This window comes from Thamnophis sirtalis, unplaced genomic scaffold, assembly GCF_051295495.1.
Source record: "Thamnophis sirtalis isolate CommonGarterSnake01/CBP01778 unplaced genomic scaffold, rThaSir2_p1.2 scaffold_13, whole genome shotgun sequence".
Taxonomy (NCBI): Eukaryota; Metazoa; Chordata; class Lepidosauria; order Squamata; family Natricidae; genus Thamnophis; species Thamnophis sirtalis.
Genome location: NW_028261393.1, coordinates 35,702,785 through 35,725,807, shown reverse-complemented (window position 1 = coordinate 35,725,807; position 23,023 = coordinate 35,702,785). Strand labels below are relative to the sequence as shown.

Genomic DNA, 23,023 nt, shown 5'->3' with positions numbered 1-23,023 from the left:
GCGAGGCTGCTAAGGGCTGCCCAGGAGCCGCGCATGGTGCTGCGCCGCCGCGGCGCTTCTCAGCATGGCCAGCCCTGGCGGGAGGAGGCCGCGCCGCGCCGCCCCGGCATCCCCCCTCCTCCTCCCGGGCGTCCCGGCTGCTGGGTCCGGCGCTCCGGGCTCACCGTTTGGCCCGCTCCATCTTCCGTCCCTCCCCCCGCCTGCCTCGGCCCTCCCGCCCTCCCTGTGCAGCGGGCAGCCCTCACTCGCCTTTCCTCTTGCGCTTCAGGCCACTCCGGAGCGCCCGGGCGCGGCGGCCAGGCCCGTCCATCTCCCCCTCCCGCGCCCGCCGCCCGCCTTACTCAGTCGCCATCTTCAGCCGGGCAGGGAACACCTTGAGAAATCGATCGGGTCGGGAAGAGGGGGGCGGCCAGAGGTGGGGGCGCATGCGCGCTCCGCTCCGCACCCGGGGAACACTTCCTTCGCCCGGCGCCCCTGCCTTGGCCACAGCGCCCCCGAAGCCGCGGGCGCCATGCGGGACGGCGCGGGCGTCGCCTTCCCTCCGTCCGACCGGGCCCCTGGGAGCCCCAGAGCCCGGCGGCTCCCCCACCGCGGCTGCTCCTCCTTCTTCCCATGTCCCCGAGCGGTAGAGGAGCGCGGCTGCCCCGTGGTCTCCCCGGCAGAATGGGGGCCTGGCGGGCCGTGGTGCTGAAGGACAGCTCCGGAGCGTGGGAAGCGCCGCCGGGAAGCCGCCTGGGCTCAACGACTGAGAAACGCGGGGCGCCGCCCGGCTTCTTCGGGAGCGTTTAGCGGCGCGGAGCGAGTGGCGAGGCGCGGAGGGGACGTCCCGCGATAGATAGGAGGGGCGACCGCGACTGAGGCTGGAGAGCAGCCCACGAGGGTTGCGGCGCCTCCTAAGTCTCATTGGCTTCCTCCACGTTTTCCCGCCGCTGCGAGAGATGATTTGTGCGGAGACCTTAAGACAGCGCCCGAGGCGATGCGCCTTCTGGCTGCCTCCTCCCTCTTCCCACCGCTTCTACCGTCAGCAGTAGGCCGACCGCATCCCCCCTCCGTCGTTCCTCTCCAGGAAGAGCTCAACTAAGGCTAGAAAGCCTTGACAAATGAAAGAGATCCGGGAGCTTAAGTGGTTGTCCCTAAACCCAGCTGTAATGGCAATTTTCATTCCATCTTCAACCTGAAAGTCCTGGAGGAAACCGATCGGTAATCTCCTTATGTGTGCTTAAAGCGCACCAGCGTGCCTATCGTCCCTGTCCTTCTGTCTCCATTTACTTGTATTCATGTCCTTTGTTCATGTCCATGTTCATACTTATATCTGCTATCCTGTACATGTTTGACAAACTAATAAATAAATACGGATGGAAGACCAAAAAAAATCTACTCCATATTTCAGATGCATACATAATGCGGAGACATCACAGGTTTTTCTTTGGGATGACCTTTGGCGGAGCTGCAACCAGAGTAGAATTAAAAGAATTACAGATTAAAGGATTTGGAAGGGACCTTGAAGGTCTTCTAGTCCAACCCGCCTGCTTAAGCAAGAGACTCTATGCCATTCCAGACAAATGCCTGTCCAATCTCTTCTTATAATTCTCCAGTGGTGGAACACCCACAGCTTCTGGAGACAAATTGTTCCACTGGTTCATTGTTTTCACTTACAAAAAAAATTCTCCTTAATTCTAGGTTGGATCTCTCTTTGATAAGTTTCCACCTGTTACTTCTTGTTCTGTCCTCGGGTGCTTTGGAGAATAGGTTGACCCCCTCTTCTTTGTAATATTTTCTCAAGTATTTCCTTCCTTAGACTAGAGATACCCATATGCACAAGTGATCCACCTGGTCCTGTGATTTAAATTTATCTAGAGTGGATGGGTGTTCTCTTACAATTGTCCTGCCAATTTTGATTTATGTTCCTAAACTATCTTTTATGGTGCTGCTTTTGGTATATTGGGCTATTTTCCCCCTTTTTGCATGAAGATAGATACGAAGAATGAATAGCAGTTCTGCTTTCTCCCTGCTGCCTGTCACCTCCTTGTCATTTTCTCCCAATATTGGATCAATCATTTCCTTGATTCTTTTTTTCCCCTCTTATTTTTTATGACCACCCTGATTTAGTGCAACCATCCTGATTCCTTTTTTAATCTCATCAATTTTTGGTACCATTTACCATGGTACCTTGCTGGATGAATGGTTTCTTGTCTTAATTGGAGAAATGTTTAAGTACCATCAAGACTAATTTAACTTTAACTTTTAATAAATTTATATGCCGCCCAATCCCGTAGGACTCCGGGCGGCTTACAGAAAAAGTTAATATAAAGAGTTAAAAATAAGGAAACAATTTAAAAAGAAACAATTTAAAAAACAACACACCATACACTCAATCTGGGTGGGGCTGGACCTCATTCCTGGAGTCAACAGCCCCAGGCCTGCCGGAATAGCCAGGTTTTAGTGGCTTTACGGAAGGCCGTGAGAGTGGGGAGGGTCCAGATCTCTATGCGTAGGTCGTTCCACAGCGTTGGAGCAGCTACAGAGAAGGCCCTCCTCCAAGGAGCCGCCAGCCGGCATTGTCCGGTTGACGGCACCCGGAGAAGGCCCAGTCTATGAGTTCTTATCGGCCATTGGGAGGTATGTGGCAGGAGGCGGTCTCCCAGATATCCAGGTCCTAGGCCATGTAGAGCTTTAAAGGTGATGACCAGCACCTTGAAGTGTGTGCAGAGACCGATCGGAAGCCAGTGCAGCTCGCGGAGGATAGGTGTAATATGGGTGTATCTAGGTACACCCATAATCCCTCGCGCGGTTGCGTTCTGGACTAACTGTAGTCTCCGAACACTTTTCAAGGGCAGCCCCATGTAAAGCGCATTACAGTAATCGAGCTTAGAGGTGACGAGGGCATGAGTGAGAAAGTTAGAGAAAAACACTATTTGAAGATATAGGCTTTCGACAATGGAAGTGTTAATACATTCAAATATTATTAATATGGGAAACATTGATAGATATAAAGATATTTTGACAGAACAGGGGGAACTTAAAAAGAAACAAGAATTAGAAAAACAAGGGATTGACATGTTTTGGTATACACAATTGCAGATACAATCTAGATATGAAAAAGATGCTAGATTATATGGCTTCCATATGGAGATGACAAAATTGGATGAGATACAGGAACAGAGGCGCGAATGATTAAAAAATTGTATAGTGTTTTACTGCATATTAAATTAGAAGAAAAATGATAGTGTGGGCAATTTTTTTTTGGATATTCAATAGAGTTAGATAAATGGCAGCAACTATGGGAACGAAATTATAAATTAACAATGGCTACTGCATATAAAGAGAATTTGTACAAAATGTTTTATAGATGGCACATGTGATCTGAAAGATTAGCAAAAATGATTAAAGACAAATGAACCAAATGTTGGAAATGCCACCAAATGCCAGGGTCGTATTATCACATGTGGTGGACATGTATAAAAGCAAAAAAATACTGGACAAGAATTCGAAGGTGGTTGGAGAAGATGAGGCAGCAACATATTGACTTAAAACCTGAATTGTTGGGTGTCTTACTAGGGAAATTCAGTAAAGAAAATGCATATTTGATTATGCATGTAGTATCTGAGGCTAGAATTGTATTTGCACAAAACTGGAAAGTTGAAGAAATCCCCAAGATGAGAATGTGATTAAGAAAATATTAGATTGTGCAGAAATGAGTAGATTAACACTAGCAATTAAAGGAAAGGAAGAATCTGGGTATTATATGGGGGTTATTTTATCATTGGTTAGAAAATGAATATGGATAAAAATATAAAATTAAATAATTTAGGAAGAGAAATGTTATAACATGAGATATGTTAAGTTGTAATGCTAAAATAAGATGTATATAAAGAATTTGGGGGTAAGCTATAACTATTATGACACAACAAAAATTTAGACAACATACTGATTAATGAATGATGAAATGTTTGTTTTAAAAATAAAAATCTTTTATAAAAATAAGATGGTTTAGGACTGGGTATGTGCAAATCCAGCTAATTTTGGTTGGTTCAAGATTCTTCCCTGGGATTGGGGTCATCAGGGCAGCTTGCTGTCCAACCCAAGGCTCATCCAGGAGTGACCGCCAGGAACCACAGTCGCCCCATCAGCTGAAGCCTGCTCTGTGGATTTTATCCTCCCGGCAGATTTTACCAAGGGTGAGCTTCATTGGTGGGCAGTGGCTCCAATCTGGGCCCTCCTGCGATTTATGGTTTGGTCTGCATGTTCGACTTGCCATTCGTTTCTCTTGCCTTTGGAGGCAGCTTTAAGGTTGGGCTTGTTTTATGCTTGTGAACCAAGCTCACTCCTGGGCAAGAAACCATTGTGGGGAGCGGGCAGGCTGGGTAGTCAGTTTAGATGGTTGGGGACTTTCTGGGGGAAGAACACAGAAAAGTTATTGGGAACACCATTTAAACTTGGTATCTCTGTGGTCTTTGTACCTTCTGCATCGGCAAAACAGCACATCAGAATAACAAAATAACAGAGTTGGAAGGGACCTTGGAGGTCTTCTAGTTGAACCCCCTGCCTAGGCAGGAAACCCTATACCATTTCAGACAAATGGCTAGCAAACATCTTCTTAAAGACTTCCAGTGTTAGAGCATTCCCAACTTCTGGAGGCAAGTTGTTCCACTGATTAATTGTTCTGGAACTGTCAGGAAATTTCTCCTTAGTTCTAAGTTGATTCTCTCCTTGACTAGTTTCTACCCATTGCTTCTTGTTCTGCTTTGAGGTGCTTTGGAGAATAGCTTGACTCCCTTTTCTTTGGAGCAGCCCCTGAGATATTGGAACACTGCTATCATATCTCCCCTGGTCCTTCTTTTCATTAAACTAGACAAACTCAATTTCTGCAACCGTTCTTCATGTGTTTTAGCCTCCAGACCTGATCGTCGTCGTTGCTCTTCTCTGCACTCTTTCTAAAGTCTCAACATCTTTTTTACACAGTGGTGATCAAAGCTGGATGCAGAATTCCAAGGATGGCTTTACCAAGGCCTTATAAAATGGTTTAGCTCAGGAAAAGAGGGTTCGCTCCCAGGAGGAATCCTGGCCGGGTATTAAAACTGCCCAGAAGCTGGTTTCCTTTGGCTTCAGGCATTGGAACTCCGGCCTCTTGGTTCCCTGGATGGCAGCACTGCTCAGGCCACAAGGGTGCTTCCACTTTGGGGCAGGAGGGTGTGTCCAACCCATCATTCGTGGCAGAGCACAGTGTATCTCAAGGTGCTGCAGGAATAACAGAATAACAGAGTTGGAAGGGACCTTTGAGGTTATCGAGTCCAACCCTCTGCTCGAGCAGAAGACCCTGCACCATTCCAGACAGACGGCTGCCCAGTCTCTTCTTGAAAACCTCCAACTGATGGAGCTCCCACGGCTTCTGAAGGCAAGCTGGTTGACTGGCAAGAAAATGTCTCGGAAAGAAGCCGCGGTCCTCTCCCAGCTGCGCCCCCCCCCCCACGGCCAGCGCTCAGCCACTCCCGCGCCTTTTTCAGCAGCGTGCGCATGCGCGTCTCCCTGCTGACTGCGCTGCCCCAGGGGGGCCCTCCAGAGGCGGCCTGGCACTACATTTCCCGTCGCGCCGCGCGCTCGGCCGCCCTCCTCCAGGCGCCGCAGCCGATCCCCGAGCGATCGAGCGAGCGAGGGAGGGAACGAACGGGCGCGCCCGCCAGGCCCGCTCAGCCGAGCGCCGATGCCGCCGGGCCCGGCCCGCAAGGCGGGGCGCGGCGGGGATGGCGCTGTCCAGGGGGCTGCGGTGCTGCCAGCAGGTCTTCGGCTGGGTGCCCGTCCTCATCATCGCGCTGGTGGTGCTCTGGTCCTACTACGCCTATGTCGTCGAGCTCTGCCTGGGTAGGAGGGCGCAGCGGGCGGAGGGGCCTCCCGATCCATCGTCCCCAGCGTTGTGGGGCTGCTACAATTCCCATCCTCCCCAGCCTGGGCTTCCTCAAGGGCCCCTTCTCCAATGGGCCTGGGCTACAGCTCCCCCGGCTGCCTTCGGAGAGGGGGGACTGAGGATGATGGGCACTGGAGTCCCAGGCTTCTGGGGGCTTCCCTCGCCTGGTTGCCGGAGGGGGAGGATTTCGGGGGGGGGCTAATTTCCAGGTGGGAGTGGCACTGCAACCTCCCTCCAGCGCTTCCAAGGGGGGGGGATCGCGGGGGTCGCTGCCGTCTTGCTGTGCCTGGACAGGTCGCCCCCCCAAGCTTCCCCAAGCCCCCCCCCCATCTCCTGCCCTGGTGCCTCCGCAGCCTTTACCTCAAGGCGCCCCAAGAGAGGAAGCGTCTCCCGGCTTCCCCTCCTTGCCTGGCACAAGAGCAACTATGTAGCGCAGGTCGCTGCTCGCCCAGCTGCCTTGAAGCCGTCTCCGCCCGCGAGGTGGGCAAAATCCAGCAGGGAGGATGCTTGGGGTGGGGGGGTGTCTCTGTCTGGGACTTCCTTTCCACCCTGGAAGCAGAAAGAGCAGCTTGCTGACCGGTTGCAGGCGGTTGCTTTAAGCAGCGAGGGTGGGGAACCCTCATTGGCCTTTTATACATCCGAGCTCGGCTGGGTTCTTTCTGAGTCATATATCTGGGTAAATGCGTGTTTGTTTATTTATCTGTATTTATTGATGTTTTTGTCGTGTTTAGTGTGTCTCGGAGGGGGTGACCCTTTGAGGGCCGCGTGGAACAACGCTTCACGTTCATATGTGCCGATGGGTGGAGGTTTAAAAATGACAATAAAGTTATTCTTAAGTCTTTTGACTTGTGGACTTCAACTCCCAGAATTCTGGGAGTTGCAGTCCACGAGTCATAAAAGGGCCCTGGCTCCCCACCCCTAGCACAAAAGCCAGACTAGCCTGTCTGGGATCCCCTATGGGAGCCTTGGTTTTGGGGAGCCTGCTCACCTGACTTTGGCACGTCCCCCTCCTTGAACCATTGCAGGGGCTGTGCAAAGAGAGCTAACAGGCACCCATAACCGGATTGCACGCTTAGCGGATGGGGCTGCGATCCTGCCTCCGGCACGGTTGGTAAGAAGCGCTTCCAATCTCTTGTGGAAGTTGTTTATTTCTAGGAGAACCTGGGAAAAAAGGTTGCTGCTGCTTTAAGCATCTCATTTACATTAAGGCCGTGGTGTGCAAGCTCAGGAATTTTAAGTTGTGTGGACTTCAACTCCCAGGATTCCCTAGTCTGGCTGGAACCAAGTTGGTGGTCTTTAGTGAAGGGACCAGTGGTAGGTTGCAGGTGGTACACCCCAGTATGGGCGTACCGGTGCCTGCCCGGAGTACCAGATATTGTTCCGATATGGTGCTCTGGAGGGTCCACCCGAGCTTCTTACCTGTATTTGAGCTCTTTGGCGCTTCCGTGCATGCTCACAGAGTGCACGGCGCCTGCGCAACATTCTGCTGAGCAGCTGGAGTGTTGTGGAGGTTCACGGAGGCGTCACAAGAGGTAAGGACGCATTAGCATGCTGCACGCGTTCATGTGGTAGACACCGGGGCCCGTTGCAACTGTACCGGTTGCATTGGGATTTGGAACCCACCACTGGAAGAGACGCTGTGTGAGCATTAGGGCAAAGGCATTTCTTCCCCACTGTTTTCTGAAGGCTGCCCAGGGCAATTTGTTTAGGGTGCCATAGGAACACAGGCAATCCAGGAACTTTCTCACAACAATCTGCTAATGTAGCTCAGTGGGATGGTCAAAAGCATTATATGGAGTGGGTGGATTAAATTGGATGAGAACTTTGTTAAAACTACTTGGTGAATTTGGGGCCGGTCCCACTTGATTCTTAAAAACTAGATCCTGCGGCATCTAAAAAGGTTAAACCATGGCAACTGGACCCAAGTTTATTAAATTGAGACATTTCATTACTCGTCCAAATAACTTCTACAATCAAAATGAAAAATTTAAGGCAGAGAGTTGTTGGTATGGACTCTTGCCATACCAGCTGCAGGGGTTTCTCCCTAAAATGTATTGCAAATGTAAATCATCCAGGCCAAAAACATCTCAAAAGGTTAAATCATGGCAACTGGACCAAAGTTTATTAAAACCTCTGGAGTCTGCAGGCTCTGTTTAAGCCTTTTACTCCTGACCTTGGAGTCCTTCAAGAGCCCCCCTCCCCCTCTACATTTCATCATCCAGGAGAGAAAAAATAGATATCCCCAACTATCCCAGCCCCTAACCCATCAGAAGCGAGTTCTGTAGGTGAGACATCTGCAACATAATTCCATCTTCTGTTGTGACTTGTTCCTTTGTGTGGCCTCCTAGATAGAACAGAGCAAAAATCAAAGTGGTATTAAAGCTCTTAGTTTCCAGAAAATAGCTCACCCCTTTACATAGCAACCCTGGTTGGAGAATTGGGAGAGAAGGTCGGCTGCAGAGGGGCTTCATCCCAGCCACCAGCAGGTGAAGCCAGGACTTGAAATCAAGGATGGGCTTCCTAGAGGACCAAAAAGCCCCCAGGGAACTCTAAAGGTAGAAACATCCCTTTCTCTTCAAGGGGCTCCTGGAGTTGATGGCACCAGAGAGGAACAATGCTATCAACCACCAGCCAGCCTTCATTTAAGGAGGGAAATGGTTTCAAAGCAAGTGTGAGCCACTCCATTTACCCGGGAATTTAATGCAGCTGGTGGTTTGTTAAGAATCCCATAGATTCAGTTAATTAAAACTGAATCTGAATCATAGACACACAGAAAATCCTTGAGTTTTAATTTGCCTCCAGGTCAGTTTTTCCGATTATGTGTGCATGCACATACACACTGCCCCAGAAAGCTTTGCTTTGCCACGTTCATTTACCTTGGCAAACAGCAGTGTGGGCAAGCCTGTGTCTTTCTTCGTGTGTGTGTGTGTGTGTGTGTGTGTGTGTGTGTGTAGTCTGCAGAGGGATTCTGCGTCTCAGCAGAAGTGACCCCTATAATACTCCTAAGGGGTAAGATGAAGGTATAGCGGTAAGGTTGCCTCCCGGAAGTGCTTCCTACCTGATACCCAAGCAAGGAATATGAACAGGACTCCTAGTTGGGTGTCTGGTGTCCTTCTGTCTTCAGAGCCCAAATGCCACAAAACAATGTAAAAATTAATAAACGGTTGCAGAAGGGCCCTTCTGGAAGGACAGTTTGCTTGAACTTGCTGTCTGCTACAACCATCCTTTCAGATCCTTTTTTTTTTTTTAAGTGAGGCTGTATCTTGAAGGTTTGGCAGACAGAATATTCAGCCTCAGGACCAAGGGAGGTTGAGCCCCTTCAGGAGTTCGAGTAGTCACAGAACAGAGTATTTGGAGATGATGATGAACACCAACAGGACCGCTGGGCAGCTGACTCAGCTGCAGAAAGATTCGCACAGAATTCCCTTTAAGAAGGTTATTGATAAGGTTACAGAAATTTCTGCAATAAGATTGCATTTACTTTAGAGTCATAGGATCCTAGGGCTGGAAGGGACCTTGGAGGTCTTTGAGTCCAACCCCCAGCACAAGGCAGGAGTCCTTCTGTCATCCTGGACCAAGGAACGTCTAATCTTTTTTTGAAAACCTCCAGCATTTGATATTCTAAAACTCCGGGATGATCCGTTCCATTGTTCTCACTGTCAAGAAATCCCTCCTTAGTTCCAGGTAGGATCTTTCTTGAACGAACTTCCACCATTTCCTCTTGTCCTGTCTGCCTTCGGGTGCGATGGAAAATAGGTTGACCCCTGCTTCTCTGTGACAGCCCTTCAAGTATTGGAAGGCCGCTATCAAGTCACCCCTAAGCCCTCGCTTCATAGACGTACCTCATCCTCTTAACCATCCATCCTATGGTTTGTCTTGTCCTCTTTGTTGCTCTTCTCTGTACTCTTTCTAGGGCCTCAGAATCTTTTCTCTACCGTGGTAACCAGAAGTGGGAGCAGTATTTCAAGTGTGGCCTCACTAGTGCAGTAAAAAAATGGTGCTATCACTTCCCCTGATCTAGAACCCACTAGATCTTTCAGTTCTTTCAGGCGGATCATTTTGCAGTTTTTAATACCTTCCAAACCCCGAGGAATTTGCAGGTGGCTGCTGTTTTCCCAATCATCTCCTGAACCTCAATTTGTCTATGAGAGATAATTGCAGGTGGAGGTCAGTGCTTCCTTTCTCATTGCACTCATTTTCCCTCGGCTGTTTCTTTGCATCCAGTTTTTTCTGCAAATACTGCATTATTTGATTATTTGGAAATAAAGAATAGGTGGGATTCCTCACCAAGCCCTGTCACTCAGCCACTCCTGCTTTCCATCATTCTTCACAGCAGGCTTCGTGGATGTCTGGTTCTAATTGGAGTCCCAAAGTCACCTGCATAGCCCTGTATTGAGCAATGCAGGGATGAATGCTCTGATTCTGTGGGTATTTTCATGATGCCCTGTGATTATTCAGGTAAAGCCGTGATCATTCATGGCTTTCTGCCCTTTCCTTCAAAAAGAACATCCTCATACTAGCACTCAAGTCCTTAAAGATGCTGGCCGCTCTTCTGTTTAAATACTCTGTTTAGTCCTTGAGGATCTTCTTCTCAGCCTAATTGTTGTGAGGATAAAATATGAGCAAATGCCTAATGAAAGAATCTGTAAGAAACGAAATATTTGTAAACATACAATGCTTTCCTCTCTTCCAGTTTAGAGGAAGCGTAAAGCCATTTTGTTTCAACTTGTTACTGCACATGTGCTCACCTTCTTTTGAGGAGAGGAGGACTTTAAAAACAGCTTTGATTGAGCAGGGCAAGTGATTTTTGCAGTACAGCAGCTGTGACACAGCAGAAAACATGGTTGTTTTTGACTTCCCTTCTTTTGCCTGGAAAGATAAGCCCTCTTGGAATGAATGGAAGCTCAGTCCAGGTAAATGTGGACAGGTGTGAATGTCTTAGAGCTGGTGTAAAAACTGATTTACAGGTAAGCTTAAGGAAGCAGGCAGGCAAATGAGTTAGATCCTAGTTGAAGAAGGAGCAAAAGTTAGATGTGATCTATAATTATAACTGCTATTTTTATTTATTAATATCATGTGCCAAACATAGTAGTTAATTAAATAGATGTAATCTTTTAAAATAATCAAATTCAGAGGGAAAGAGAGACAGTTTTAACCTCATTCATGAAAGTAGAAGAAGTGGAAGAGTAGGGTAGAACTTCCAAGGAAGGTTTTAATAAATCTGCAGCAGATCAGCAACCAGCTCCAGCTCCACTTGAATTCTCCCCAAGTTCTCATCCTTCCCATGAATGAACTTGTTGGAAAAGAATCTTGCTTTAGTCTAGCAAAATTCTGTTCATAGGCCAACAACCAATGTTCCCTCTAATTTTTTTTCAGTGTGAGCGGAAAAGTATAGTGTGTGAGCTGCACAGTTTCATGCCTGAGCACCTAAGAGAGCCACAGTTTGAACTGCTGTCGCGTCTGCTGGACATTTGCGCAACCTTCCAAGCGTCAAGCGCCAATTGCGAGCAAGGTTTCAGCCCGATGAATGCCAGACATGAAAAGTGCCACTCAAACACTATTCCCCTCACCCTGAAAAAAAAAGGCTCTCTGCTCAGCTTTTAGATTGTTAGACTGGCTAGAGAGAGACATGGCACCAACAGGGTCCTGGGTCCTGGCATTTTGCAGGCAACCTGTCCTCTCACATTCCTTTGGAATGCAACCCATCACATGTGAATTAGATTTTGCCAATTATCCTATTAAAAAATAACGCTATTATTCTAAAATATGACTAACTCAATATTAAAAACTGTAAATATGTAATGCTGATAAATAATAGCAGTAATTGTTATTTAGTATGATTAAAATCAGTATTGATATATCAATATAATATCTATCAAAATTGACAATATACACTAAAATAACAATACAAATATATAATGTGGAATATAAATGTAATAAATATAATATATAAATTCAACATAAAAAACTCCCCCTTTAAAGTAGTAAGATCAATTAAATAGTCTAGCAAGTTTGGACAATATGCTATATGTTATGTTACTTAAGAATATATATACCTCAGAATCAGATACAACATCCACATCATTTCCAACTGAGTCAATAAAATCATATGCCATGCCAAAACTATTTTAAATAAAGATATGAAATTAATCAAGTCTTGCATTTATTTTTCAAAATGAATGTACAATTTTTTTATTATTTAAGTTTTGTACCCTATCTTTTCTAACTAACGTTAACTTTAAAAAGATGTTACATCAGACTACAACAGTGTTTTTCAACCTTTTTTGTGCAAAGGCACACTTTTTTCATGAAAAAAATCATGAGGCACACCACCATTAGAAAATGTTAAAAAAATTTAACTCTGTGCCTATATTGACTATATATAAAGTAGTTTTCCCATGGCACACCTTATACTATGTCACGGCACACTAGTGTGCCGCGGCACAGTGGTTGAAAAACACTGGACTACAATACAAGTAATTAAATGAAGACTAAAATAAGTGTTTTGGCATATTGAGCTTTTTATATTTCTTTCTTATATTTCTTCCTTAGTTGAGAACTTGCTCCTCAGCTTACTTACCCATTAACTGTTTGTTGCTTTTATGGTTTATTCATTCACTGCTCCATCTTCAGTTTTTTTCACAGGGGGCAGGGCTTCCTTCCTCCCTTCCCTCCCTCCCTCCACTCCTTTGGCCACCAATTTTGATCCAATTCTCTCTCTCTCTCTCTCTCTCTCTCTCTCTCTCTCTCTCTCTCTCTCTCTCTCTCTCTCTCTCTCTCTCTCTCTCTCTCTCTCTCTCTCTCTCTCTCTCTCTCTCTCACACACACACACACACACACACACACACACAAATGTTCTTTGGGAGGGGTTTGAATTACTCCGCCTCACTACGCAAAGTCGGCTCAGCATGTGTTCGGCCCCCACTTACGCCGAATCAAATCCGCGGCCGGCGGGACCAGGGGGTTGCATTTCAAAGCCGCCAGTCCTCTTGCTTCTTCTCCTTCACCAGCAAAGCTCCCGCAGCGGCGCCTCTCCCTCCACGCGGAGCACCTGAGCTGGCCCCCGCGTTATCCCTCCCCCTTCATCCTCTGCCGTGCTTTTGAGGCCGCGGGAGCTAGTAGGAAAGCGGCGGAGGTGGAGGCGGCGGCAGGGATAACCCAGAGCCCAGCTGACTCCGCTCGGAGCATCTCAGCTCAGCTGGGCTCTGGGTTATTCCTGCCGCCGCCTCCACCTCCGCCGCTTTCCTACTAGCTCCCGCGGCCTCAAAAGCACGGCAGAGGAGGAAGGGGGAGGGATAACGCGGGGGCCAGCTCAGGTGCTCCGCGTGGAGGGAGAGGCGCCGCTGCGGGAGCTTTGCTGGTGAAGGAGAAGAAGCAAGAGGACTGGCGGCTCATCAAAACAAGTCTGGGGAGGTCCTTTGCAGGCGGCCAGTTCTAGGCCCCTGCAAAGAACTTCCCCACGTTTGCTTTACAGAAAACTGCGCGGCAGATAGAATCTGCTGCGCGGGCTTTTCTTGCGAGGTGCGCGGCCGCGCAGGCGCGCACCTTAGAGGGAACAGTGCCAACAACAACAAAGTAATTAGTAACTCCACATATCATTCTTGATTCTTGGGCCATTTCAGTTATAAGGATAATAAATCAAGTGAATAAGTGAGTATCACTGCAGTGGAATTAATAATATGATTTATGACACATAAAGAAAAATTAATTTCAGACAAGGCAGAATTGCAAGCATATTTCTTTGTGGAAACCTTGATAGGTCATTTGAAATGTCCTTATTTTCTCTTTCAGTGACTCTGACAAACTCTGTAGAAAAAGGTACGTGGATATTTATTATATCTGATCTTTATACTTTGTTCTGCTCTAGCTTGCTTTGCAGTCACCTACAATGATAATCCAATATGATTATTCCACTATTGACAGAAATAGAAAGGGATTCATTGATGGGAGCTTTCCACTTTCCACTGTGGTTGAGGTTCATGGAAATGCAAAGTGTCCCCAGGCCTCGTCTGTAATAAGACCTTGTAGGAGAATCTAAGTTGTATTCAACTAATTAAGGGAACATGCAAAGAAGAAGCTGGGCCATGGGGATCCGGTTTCGAATTGCTTGCTTAGTCAGGAAGTTTCAGCAATTGATTTTTATTATTTTATTTCATTTCATTATTTCTTTATTTTATTTTATTTTATTTTATTATTTTATTTTATTTTTATTTTATTTTATTATTATTTTATTTTATTATTATTTTATTTTATTATTATTTTATTTTATTATTTATTTTATTATTTATTTTATTATTATTTTATTATTATTTTATTTTATTATTATTTTATTTTATTATTTGTTTAATGCATTGGCTACCCATCTTACTACAGGGAAGCTCTGGGTGGCTTTCATAAAGTTCAGCTCCCCAATTCGGTTGAGTGGGCGTCTCAGCCGTTTTGGGCTTGGGAAAGGGTTCAATTCCTTTCCTCCATTGATGGATTCTTGATGGAATCCATCAAGAATCCTCCCCTCCCCCTCCCTCTCCCCCAGCAGTTTGTGTTTGAAAGGGATCTCAAACTATAGCATTCCTTTTTTGTATTCCTGGCCAGTTGAAGAGGTCAACACTCATAATATAGGGACAGGTGGCGTATACATTTCAATAAATAAATAAACCCAGACTCCACATTGATTCTCCCCAGTCTTAAGCATAGAGTCCCTTTGAAAGAGGTTTATGTTGTCTTCTGTGAAAGTCAAGGATACTATTAAAGGATTAGCAGCAAAAGGGGCATTTCTGCTTCCTTGCTTAATGCTCTCCTTCTTCTTCTTCTTTAGTGGCCTACCTCACAGTATTCCATATCATCTTTATATTCTTCATATGGACGTATTGGAAGTCTATATTTACTCCTCCACTGCAACCGGACAAAAAGGTAAAACTCAGGGATTTTATAAAGGAACCAACCAGATATGTGACCTTCAACTCCCAGAATGAAAGTTGGTTCATATGTCTGGAGAGAATGTAGTCTGGAAAAGGCTGAAATAAAGAGAGAAGATAAATTTATTGAATTTTAATTTTAATTTTAATAAATTTATATGCCGCCCAATCCCGAAGGACTCAAGGCGGCTTACATAAAAGACAGTTTAAAAAGTACTAAAAAGTTTAAAAAGAAAGAAAAAGAACAAAGCAGGTTAAAACACAACACACTCAACTGTAGTGGGGCTGGACCTCACTCAAGAGGTCAACAGCCCCAGGCCTGCCGGAAAAGCCAGGTCTTAATAGACTTTTTGAAGGCCGCGAGAGTGGGGAGGGTCTGGATCTCCGGGGGTAGATCGTTCCACAGGGCCGGAGCAGAAGTGGTGTGTGCACACCTTCAAGAATAATCTAAATAGATGTCTCATCATAACTTTAAATCTCCCCTCATGGTCAGAAAGCAAGTGGATCAGTTTGGGGGCAGCTACAATTACAGTGGTATCTTGGTACTCATTAATTGTTTCCAGGAGGCGCGACGAGTTCCAAAAATGATGAGTACCAAACAGATTATTCCCATAAGGAATAATGTTGTGACTCCAACAAGTTCTAGCTTACGTGTTATGTACTGGGACAAAATTCTCATGTCAAAATGTGTTGAGTACTAAATTCAATGAGTTTCAAAGCAGTTGAGTACCAAGTTCCATTATATAAAGCATGGGGTGGTAGATCCTGAGATAAATCAAATATCTCTATAGGGTATTTGGCCAGCCTTTACAATAAAAAGAATACAGTAAAAAAGAGAAATAGTTTAACACAGTAATTTGTTATTGAGGAAGGGGAAGAAATAATGGTACAATAAAAATTCTGTGCAACTGTATTACAGTGCAGATATTTGGCCACCCGATACATAGGTGTGGGATTAGCATCCCTTAAAAATTATAAATGCGAACATTCTTGTATTTGGAAAAGCCTGGGGTGAGAGAGCATGTCTTGGGGCACCATAGAAAGGGCACCATAGGAGGAGACAAGCAAGAGTTTCTTCTCCCTGAATCCACAAGGGCAGAGTCTCTGTGAATAAGAAATCTGTGAAATCTTTCCCACCAGTTGGGCTGATGGGAGGGCAGAAATAATCGGAATGGCTTGGTCAGGTATTGCTGTATTTTAATTGTGGAATCAGCATCTTGGTAACAAAAGCGTAAGGCTGTCTGGTGGACACCAATAATTGGATTAGATTCAATAATTCTAATTGATTAGAATCAAGAAGATTCTAGCAGAGAGAAATGGGCAGAGAAGTTGAATGTGATCCTGCTCACTCTTCTGAACTGACATTAAATCTACATTTATTATGTTGCCTGGTGTTGTCTGTCAATGGCTAATTTTTTGGACACACAAAGACACATCTGGGCCTCTGAACAGCTCCGTTCCCAATGTCAGGTCTGCCACCACTTAAATCTCTAAGTAGTAACGATCCTTGGCTCTATTTGTTGAGAAAAGGTATAGTTTTATTAGAAGTCAAGGGCATGGCAGTAGTTCATAGCCAGAACTGGAGAATCGCTGGCCAAAATCCCTTAGTTCAACTTTTCTCTCCCTTAACTGCCTCCCACTGCTGATTCCCCCCTGACCAATCAGGTTCCAGCAAGAAGTTTTCAGAATGGCAGCTTCCTTCTTCTCCCAGAAGGCTCAGGAATTCTGGGGGTTGAAGTCCACAGGTCACAAAGGGGCCATAGTTCCCCACCTCTGTTCTACAGCTATGCATGTTTCACTCTCTTCCTTCTTCTTCCAGTTCCACATGTCGTATGCCGACAAGGAACGCTATGAGGATGAAGAAAGGCCCGAGGGCCAGAGGCAGATCCTCGCAGAGATGGCCCGGAAGTTGCCAGTTTGTACAAGGACAGGGAATGGCGGTGAGTTTCTAACGTGACATGGGCAAGGTCCACCTATGCAGCAACCCACACTGACACCCCACTTTTGAAGAACTTTTGGGTTGACAAAGAGCATCGTCCAAATCAGCAATAACAAACTGTTTGGCTTTTGTATTAAGGGGGAAGGACCGATAAGGGGTTCATTCATTCCAGCTCTTAAAATCAAAATGCAGGCCTTGTGACATCATTACAGCCTTTTTCCTGGCTGCTTTTATCATTTTCACCCTAGCTAAAATTTACACTGTGATTTCTACTTGCCAGTTGGAATAGTAAATCTGGAGGTGGGGTGAATTCAGATCTGGGGAAATTGTGCCTTCTGGCTAGTAATTCTGGAAGCTGTAATCCAAAATATATCTGGAGAGCGGAAGATTGAGAAAAGCTCATCAAATTATTACTTTTCCCCAGTGGTTGGATTCCACCAATTCGCACCACTTCGGGAGAACCGGTTGTTAACTTTCTGAGCAGTTTTGTTAACTGGTTGTTAGACGAAATCATTAGGGCAGAGAGATGGTTGTGAAATTATTTGAATCCCACCACTGCTTCCCCCCCTCCACCCTATGGAATGTAAAGGTGTCCAAGGTTGGATGCACTTTGATTGTTGCTCCTGATTTCATAGCAGTGGCTGATGAATAGCAGCATTTATATCCAGGATGAATAGTTAACATGCTGAAAGTCAGTGGTAAATCCATGGAAAATCAGCATCATAATTTGCCGTTTGTATCCAGCAGGGACTAATAAATCACCAGAGAAGCATAGTTCACATAAAAAAACCATAGTAGAAACCCCTGGGAAGCTTTACCAAAAAAGCTGGAGGCTTTTGGACCCACTCCAATATAGGAAATTGACTGAGCATCCTAGAAAAAAGAAGCGTTAAATAACTTATTTTGTCAAGAAATGACTTTGTCCATAAAGTCATCAGCTCAGCCTTAGTGAAGGGCGTGTCTCTGCATCATCATCATCTCCTCTCCTGTAGCATTCAGCCACCTAGAAAGTGTAGATTCCCTGCAGGGGTGGCATTCACTTACTTTCCCTACCAGTTTGCAAATGTGAGCGCGCACACGCACTTGGTCTTCCGTGCATGCGCTTTGGCTTGAAAATGTGCCTAAATAGGATGACATAGAGCCGGGGCAGGTGGGCAGGCCCACCCGCGATTTCTACTACCAATTCAGACGAAACGGCTGAATCCCACCTCTGCTTCCCTGGTTTTATAGAAGGCACCGCCTATCTTCAAAGTAGCCCTCAAATCTTGTTTGGGTCCCACCTTTCTCAACGTTGGCAACTTTAAGATGTATGGACTTTAACTCCCAGAATTCCCCATGCTGGCTGAGAATTCTGGGAGTTGAAGTTCATACACCTTAAAGTTGCCAACATTGAGAAACATGCCTTGGTGCTTCTAGTAACAAGTTTATAAGACAGAATTTGCACTCATCATAATGATTAACTAGGGACATTTTTGTCATGTTCTTTTCCAGCCATTCGATTCTGTGACAGATGTCAGCTTATCAAACCTGACCGATGTCACCATTGCTCAGTTTGCGCTGTGTAAGTTCATTCTTTTCATCCATAAGCAATGTGGCTTGAAGGTTAGCTCAACAATTACATAGGAATGTTGTTGACTAGAAACATAAAAAGAAATAGTTTTGCTTGCTTTAGCCATGGCAGCACAGTGGTTAGAGTGCAGTACTGCAGGCTACTTTTGCTGAGTGCCAGTTGCCTGAAATTCTGCAGTTCAAATCTCACCAGGCTCAAGGTTGACTCAGCCTTCCATCCTTCCGAGGTCAGTAAAATGACTCAGATTGTTGGCAATATGTTGGGGAGGGCAAAATCTCCAGCCTGACTTTGAGCTGAAGGTGGCAACTCTCAGTTTAAAAAGAAGATGGGTGAGCTTGGCATTGCATATAATTTTCGTGGTTCTTTTTATCTGTAGTTTATTGAGAGGGTATCAGTGAATATCTAGTCTAGACTAGACTAGACTAGACTAGAACAGAACAGAACAGAATAATAGAATAGAATAGAATAGAATAGAATAGAATAGAATAGAATAGAATAGAATACATAGAATGGAATAGAATATTCTTTATTGGTGAAGTGTGATTGGACACATGAGGAATTTGTGGCGCAGTGGTTAGGGTGCAGTACTGCAGGCCACTTCAGCTGACTGTTATCTGCAGTTCAGCAGTTCTAAACTCACTGGCTCAAGGTTGACTCAGCCTTCCATCCTTCCGAGGTGGGTGAAATGAGGACCCAGACTGGGGGGGCAATATGCTGACTTTGTAAACCGCTTAGAGAGGGCTGAAAGCCCTATGAAGCAGTATATAAGTCTAACTGCTATTGCTATTGCTATTGCTATTGCTATTGTCTCCAGTGCATAAGTTCTTAATGTACATACCAACAACAAGTGATAGGTCATGTATCATAGATCATAGTTATAATCATTAATCATAATATACAACATACCATAGAGAGGAGAAGGTAGAGAAGATGGGAAGGATAATACAGCCCTACTACAGGGATAAATGAAGTTTATATCGTGACTGTCAGTAATGTTTGCCTGATACCCAGGCTTTATATCTAAGCAAACCACCTTATTCATTCAACTGTTGGTAGCAAACACAGAATGCCTTTTTTAAAGGATAATCAAGACACAAGGTACAGCAACCATGTCCTGTGTTATACATGCAATAACAGAAAGCCTCACAAGGGGACATCATGACAAGAGACTTCCTGGGAAATGAAATTGCGACCTGGCAATTGTGAACCTTTAGGGTTCGCTAATAAATGACATTATCTTTAAAAAAAAAAAAAGCAGAATCCTCGATTATGAGTAATCTAGAAAAGAACAAAGTCTGTGGTTTGTTTCTTTTCCCCCTCATGTGGTTCCTGACATTTTTCTCTTTTTTTAATAGGTGCGTGTTAAAAATGGACCATCACTGCCCATGGTAAGGACTCTTGAGGACCATTTCATTAATCCATCATATACACATTAAAGTGTTTCAGGGATAGAGGTGTATCAATTTCTGAAATTGACCGGATCATTCCACCAACATTGCTTAAAATTCAGAACTCCAACTTTGGTTCAGCTACTCCAATAAAAAATCATGCGAAACGGTGCACACCTTCAAATTGTTATGCATAGAAAAGTGTGCAAAAATGTGCCATGAATCCATTGTGCATTATGCATGTGAAATGGCATTCTTGATGGAATGCTTGGCATCTTTTTCCCCATTGCCTTGAGAAATATTTACCCAATCCATTTATGCTTTTGAACGACCTGCCAAAAGAAAACAGAATATCACATTGGTGGGTTTACACTATTTCCGTTTCTGCTACTCAGAAAGAAGGACTGGGTGTTTATATCTCAAGTATAAAAGTTCATTCTTAATGTTTGTCCATCCCAAATCTGGAAAGGAGGTTCAGAATCTCATATTCCATTAACAGGAATTCTTATTGTACCTCTCTTTGGTGCAGATTGTCCTTATTTTGGTATATTTCCCCCAATATGTTTTGGGGGAATTCCACAAATGCATAATAAATGGAACTATGCCTTTGTGCCAGGTGTGTTCAAACTACCTGGTTTTATTTCTTGGACCTTACTCTCCATAAAAATGGAGGCCCAGAATGTCTTCCAATAAATTTGAACTAGAGCCATTTTAAATTTATACATATTAGAAAAAAACAATCTAAAATATGCCAAAGAGGATTGTAGTAGACTTGGGCATTATGAAGAAAAGATTTTCGTGCATTGGCTTTTTGGTTTTCTATTTTAGGGCAGTCTTTCTCAACCTTAGCAATTTTAAAATGTCTGGACTTCAACTCCGAGAATTCCCCAGCCAGCAAAGTTGAGAAATACTTCCATAGAGCAAAGCAAGATCTGCCTCTCAAATATTGTTCGTTCCCTGGAGCCTTGCAGAAAGCAGTGTTTGTCGACCTTGGCAACTTTAAAATGTGTGGACTGCAACTCCCAGAATTCCCCAACCAGCCTTAATGGTTGGGGAATTCTGGGAGTTAAAAGTCTACATATCTTAAAAGTTGCTAAGGTTGAAAAATACTGATTTAGACATTTATATATGCAGATATAGTTCATTTTCTATGAATGACTAGATGAAAGATGCAGGAAGAATTACTCGATGAAGATTGGAATATACCATGAAATGAAATGGATATTTACAAAGTACTAGAAGGAGAAAACCAGATCTTAATAATGAAGAAGGAATGAAGAAGATTTTTTTGAAAACACTTGTATATTAGCTGGACACTAGAGAGGATCGATCAAGCCCTGGCTCTCTGCAGTGATACAGAAATTAAAATTATGTTTGAGACTTTCATTTTTGGACACCATATCCAAGAGGAAGAAGGATACAAAGATTATTAGGGAAGAAAACTACTATCCCAGTTGTCTTAAGGAGGGGCTAAAATGCAGTAAAACAAAGATGTCAGGTGTAACCATATCCTAGTTTGGGGGGCAGTTTAAGCCTTGATCTGAAGTCCGGGTCTATCTGCTTCTGGGAGAGGCAGGAAGAGGCAGGTACACCTGGGAGGAGGCTGGAGGGGGGGAGGCAGTGGTGGGTTCCGGATTCCATTCCAACCATACCGGTTGGAATGACCCCGGCATCACCCACATGCACGCGTGCGGTGCGCACATGCATTGTAGCGTCAAATGATGCTTTCCCAAGCCTTCATGATGCTCCAGCTGCTCAGTGGAGCATTATGCAGGCACTGTACACACCATGCATGTGCGCGGAAGCGCTGACAGCTTTAAACCACAGTAAGGAGCGCAAGCGGGCGGATGAGCCCTCCAGAGCACCGTACCGGAACGGTACCCATTGCTCTGGGCGGGCTCTGGTATGCCTGGAGGGAGGGCATTAGGGGGTCTGGGACTGTGTCCATGGACTGGGTGTATGCAGGGACTCTTCTGTGAGCTGGGCGTTGGCATTGGGCTGCATCAGAGAAACGAGGCTGCTTGTTACTGCTTTTGCTTTTCATAGCATCATTTCTCCAAATGTATTTTGATTTCACCTTCCTTCCTATTTTTTCCTCCAGGGTGAACAACTGCATCGGCTTTTCTAACTACAAGTTCTTCCTACTGTTTTTAGCCTATTCTCTGTTGTACTGCATGTTTATTGCAACAACAGTCTTCAAATATTTCATCAAATTCTGGACAGTAAGTTGGGGGGCCTGGTGGCCGTTTACTTTCTGTATGTCATGGGAGTCTGAAATCTTCTGGGGTGAAAACCAGCCCCAGGGGGAACACAATTCATTCCAAACAGAACAAAGTTGCAATTGTGCAAGGGATTACTACAGTCCTAATCTTTCAAAACTGGGTAAATTCATTTCTACTTCAAGCTAGTGTCTTTTTTATTTATCATTAAAATATATAATGGATCATATTCCCCTCTCATTCAGCCGTTTTTGTCTTGTAATCAGTATTGGTGTAACAGAGTTGGAAGGGATCTTGGAGGTCTTTAGTCCAACCCCCTGCTCAAGCAGGTTTAGGGTTTCCTAACATTTTAGACAAATGGTTGGCCAATCTCTTCTAAAAAAAACTTCCAGTGTTGGAGCATTAACAACTTCTGGAGGCAAGTCACTCCACTGACTGTTTTCTTTGTCAGGAAATTTCTCCTTAGTTCTAGGTTGCTTCTCTCTTGGTAAGTTTGCACCCATTGCTTCCTGTCCTGCCCTCAGCTGCTTTGTGCTCAGGGCTTCAGGGTCTCCATGCTGGGGATTTCTGGAGTTGAAGTCCATGCATCTTAAATTTCCTAAGGTGGAGAAATAGTATAGGTAGTTCTCAACTTATGATCACAATTGAGCTCAACATTTCTGTTGCTAGGTGAGACAGTTCTTAAGTGAATCGCTGCAGTTGTTAGGTTAGTAAGGTGGTTAAGTGACTGTGGCTTCCCCATTGACTTTGCTCATTGGAAGGTCGCAAAAAATGATCACATGACCCTGGGACGTAGCAACCGTCATAAATACATGCCAGTTGCCAAGTACCTGAATTTTGATCATATGACTCTGGGAATGGTGCAACAGTCAAAAATGAGAAAAATAGTCATGTGCCTTTTTTAGTGCCATTGTAACTTTAAACGGTCACTAAATGAACTTTTGTAAGTTGAGGAATACCTGTCCTATAATCGTACCGGAAATTAGAATTAGAATTACAGTTTGTTTAGTGACCATTCAAAGTTACAACAGCAGTGAAAAAAGTAACACAAGCAGTTTTTTCACACTTACAATCCTTGCAGCATCTCCAT

The 23,023-nt window shown here is 44.9% G+C and overlaps 1 protein-coding gene across 2 annotated transcripts in view; it reads left to right on the top strand.

Moving 5' to 3' along the window:
* The first annotated feature begins 5,711 nt into the window (after positions 1–5,711).
* Positions 5,712–23,023, top strand: part of ZDHHC15 (zDHHC palmitoyltransferase 15) — a 94,538-nt gene continuing 77,226 nt past the window's right edge. For both annotated transcript variants that reach the window (XM_087727548.1, XM_087727547.1), the window contains exons 1-7: positions 5,712–5,859; positions 13,694–13,720; positions 14,718–14,812; positions 16,637–16,757; positions 18,248–18,317; positions 19,682–19,714; positions 21,816–21,936. In XM_087727548.1, coding sequence (XP_087583674.1) covers positions 5,742–5,859; positions 13,694–13,720; positions 14,718–14,812; positions 16,637–16,757; positions 18,248–18,317; positions 19,682–19,714; positions 21,816–21,936 — 585 coding nt within the window. In that variant the 5' untranslated portion in view covers positions 5,712–5,741. The remainder of the gene's footprint in view (positions 5,860–13,693; positions 13,721–14,717; positions 14,813–16,636; positions 16,758–18,247; positions 18,318–19,681; positions 19,715–21,815; positions 21,937–23,023) is intronic.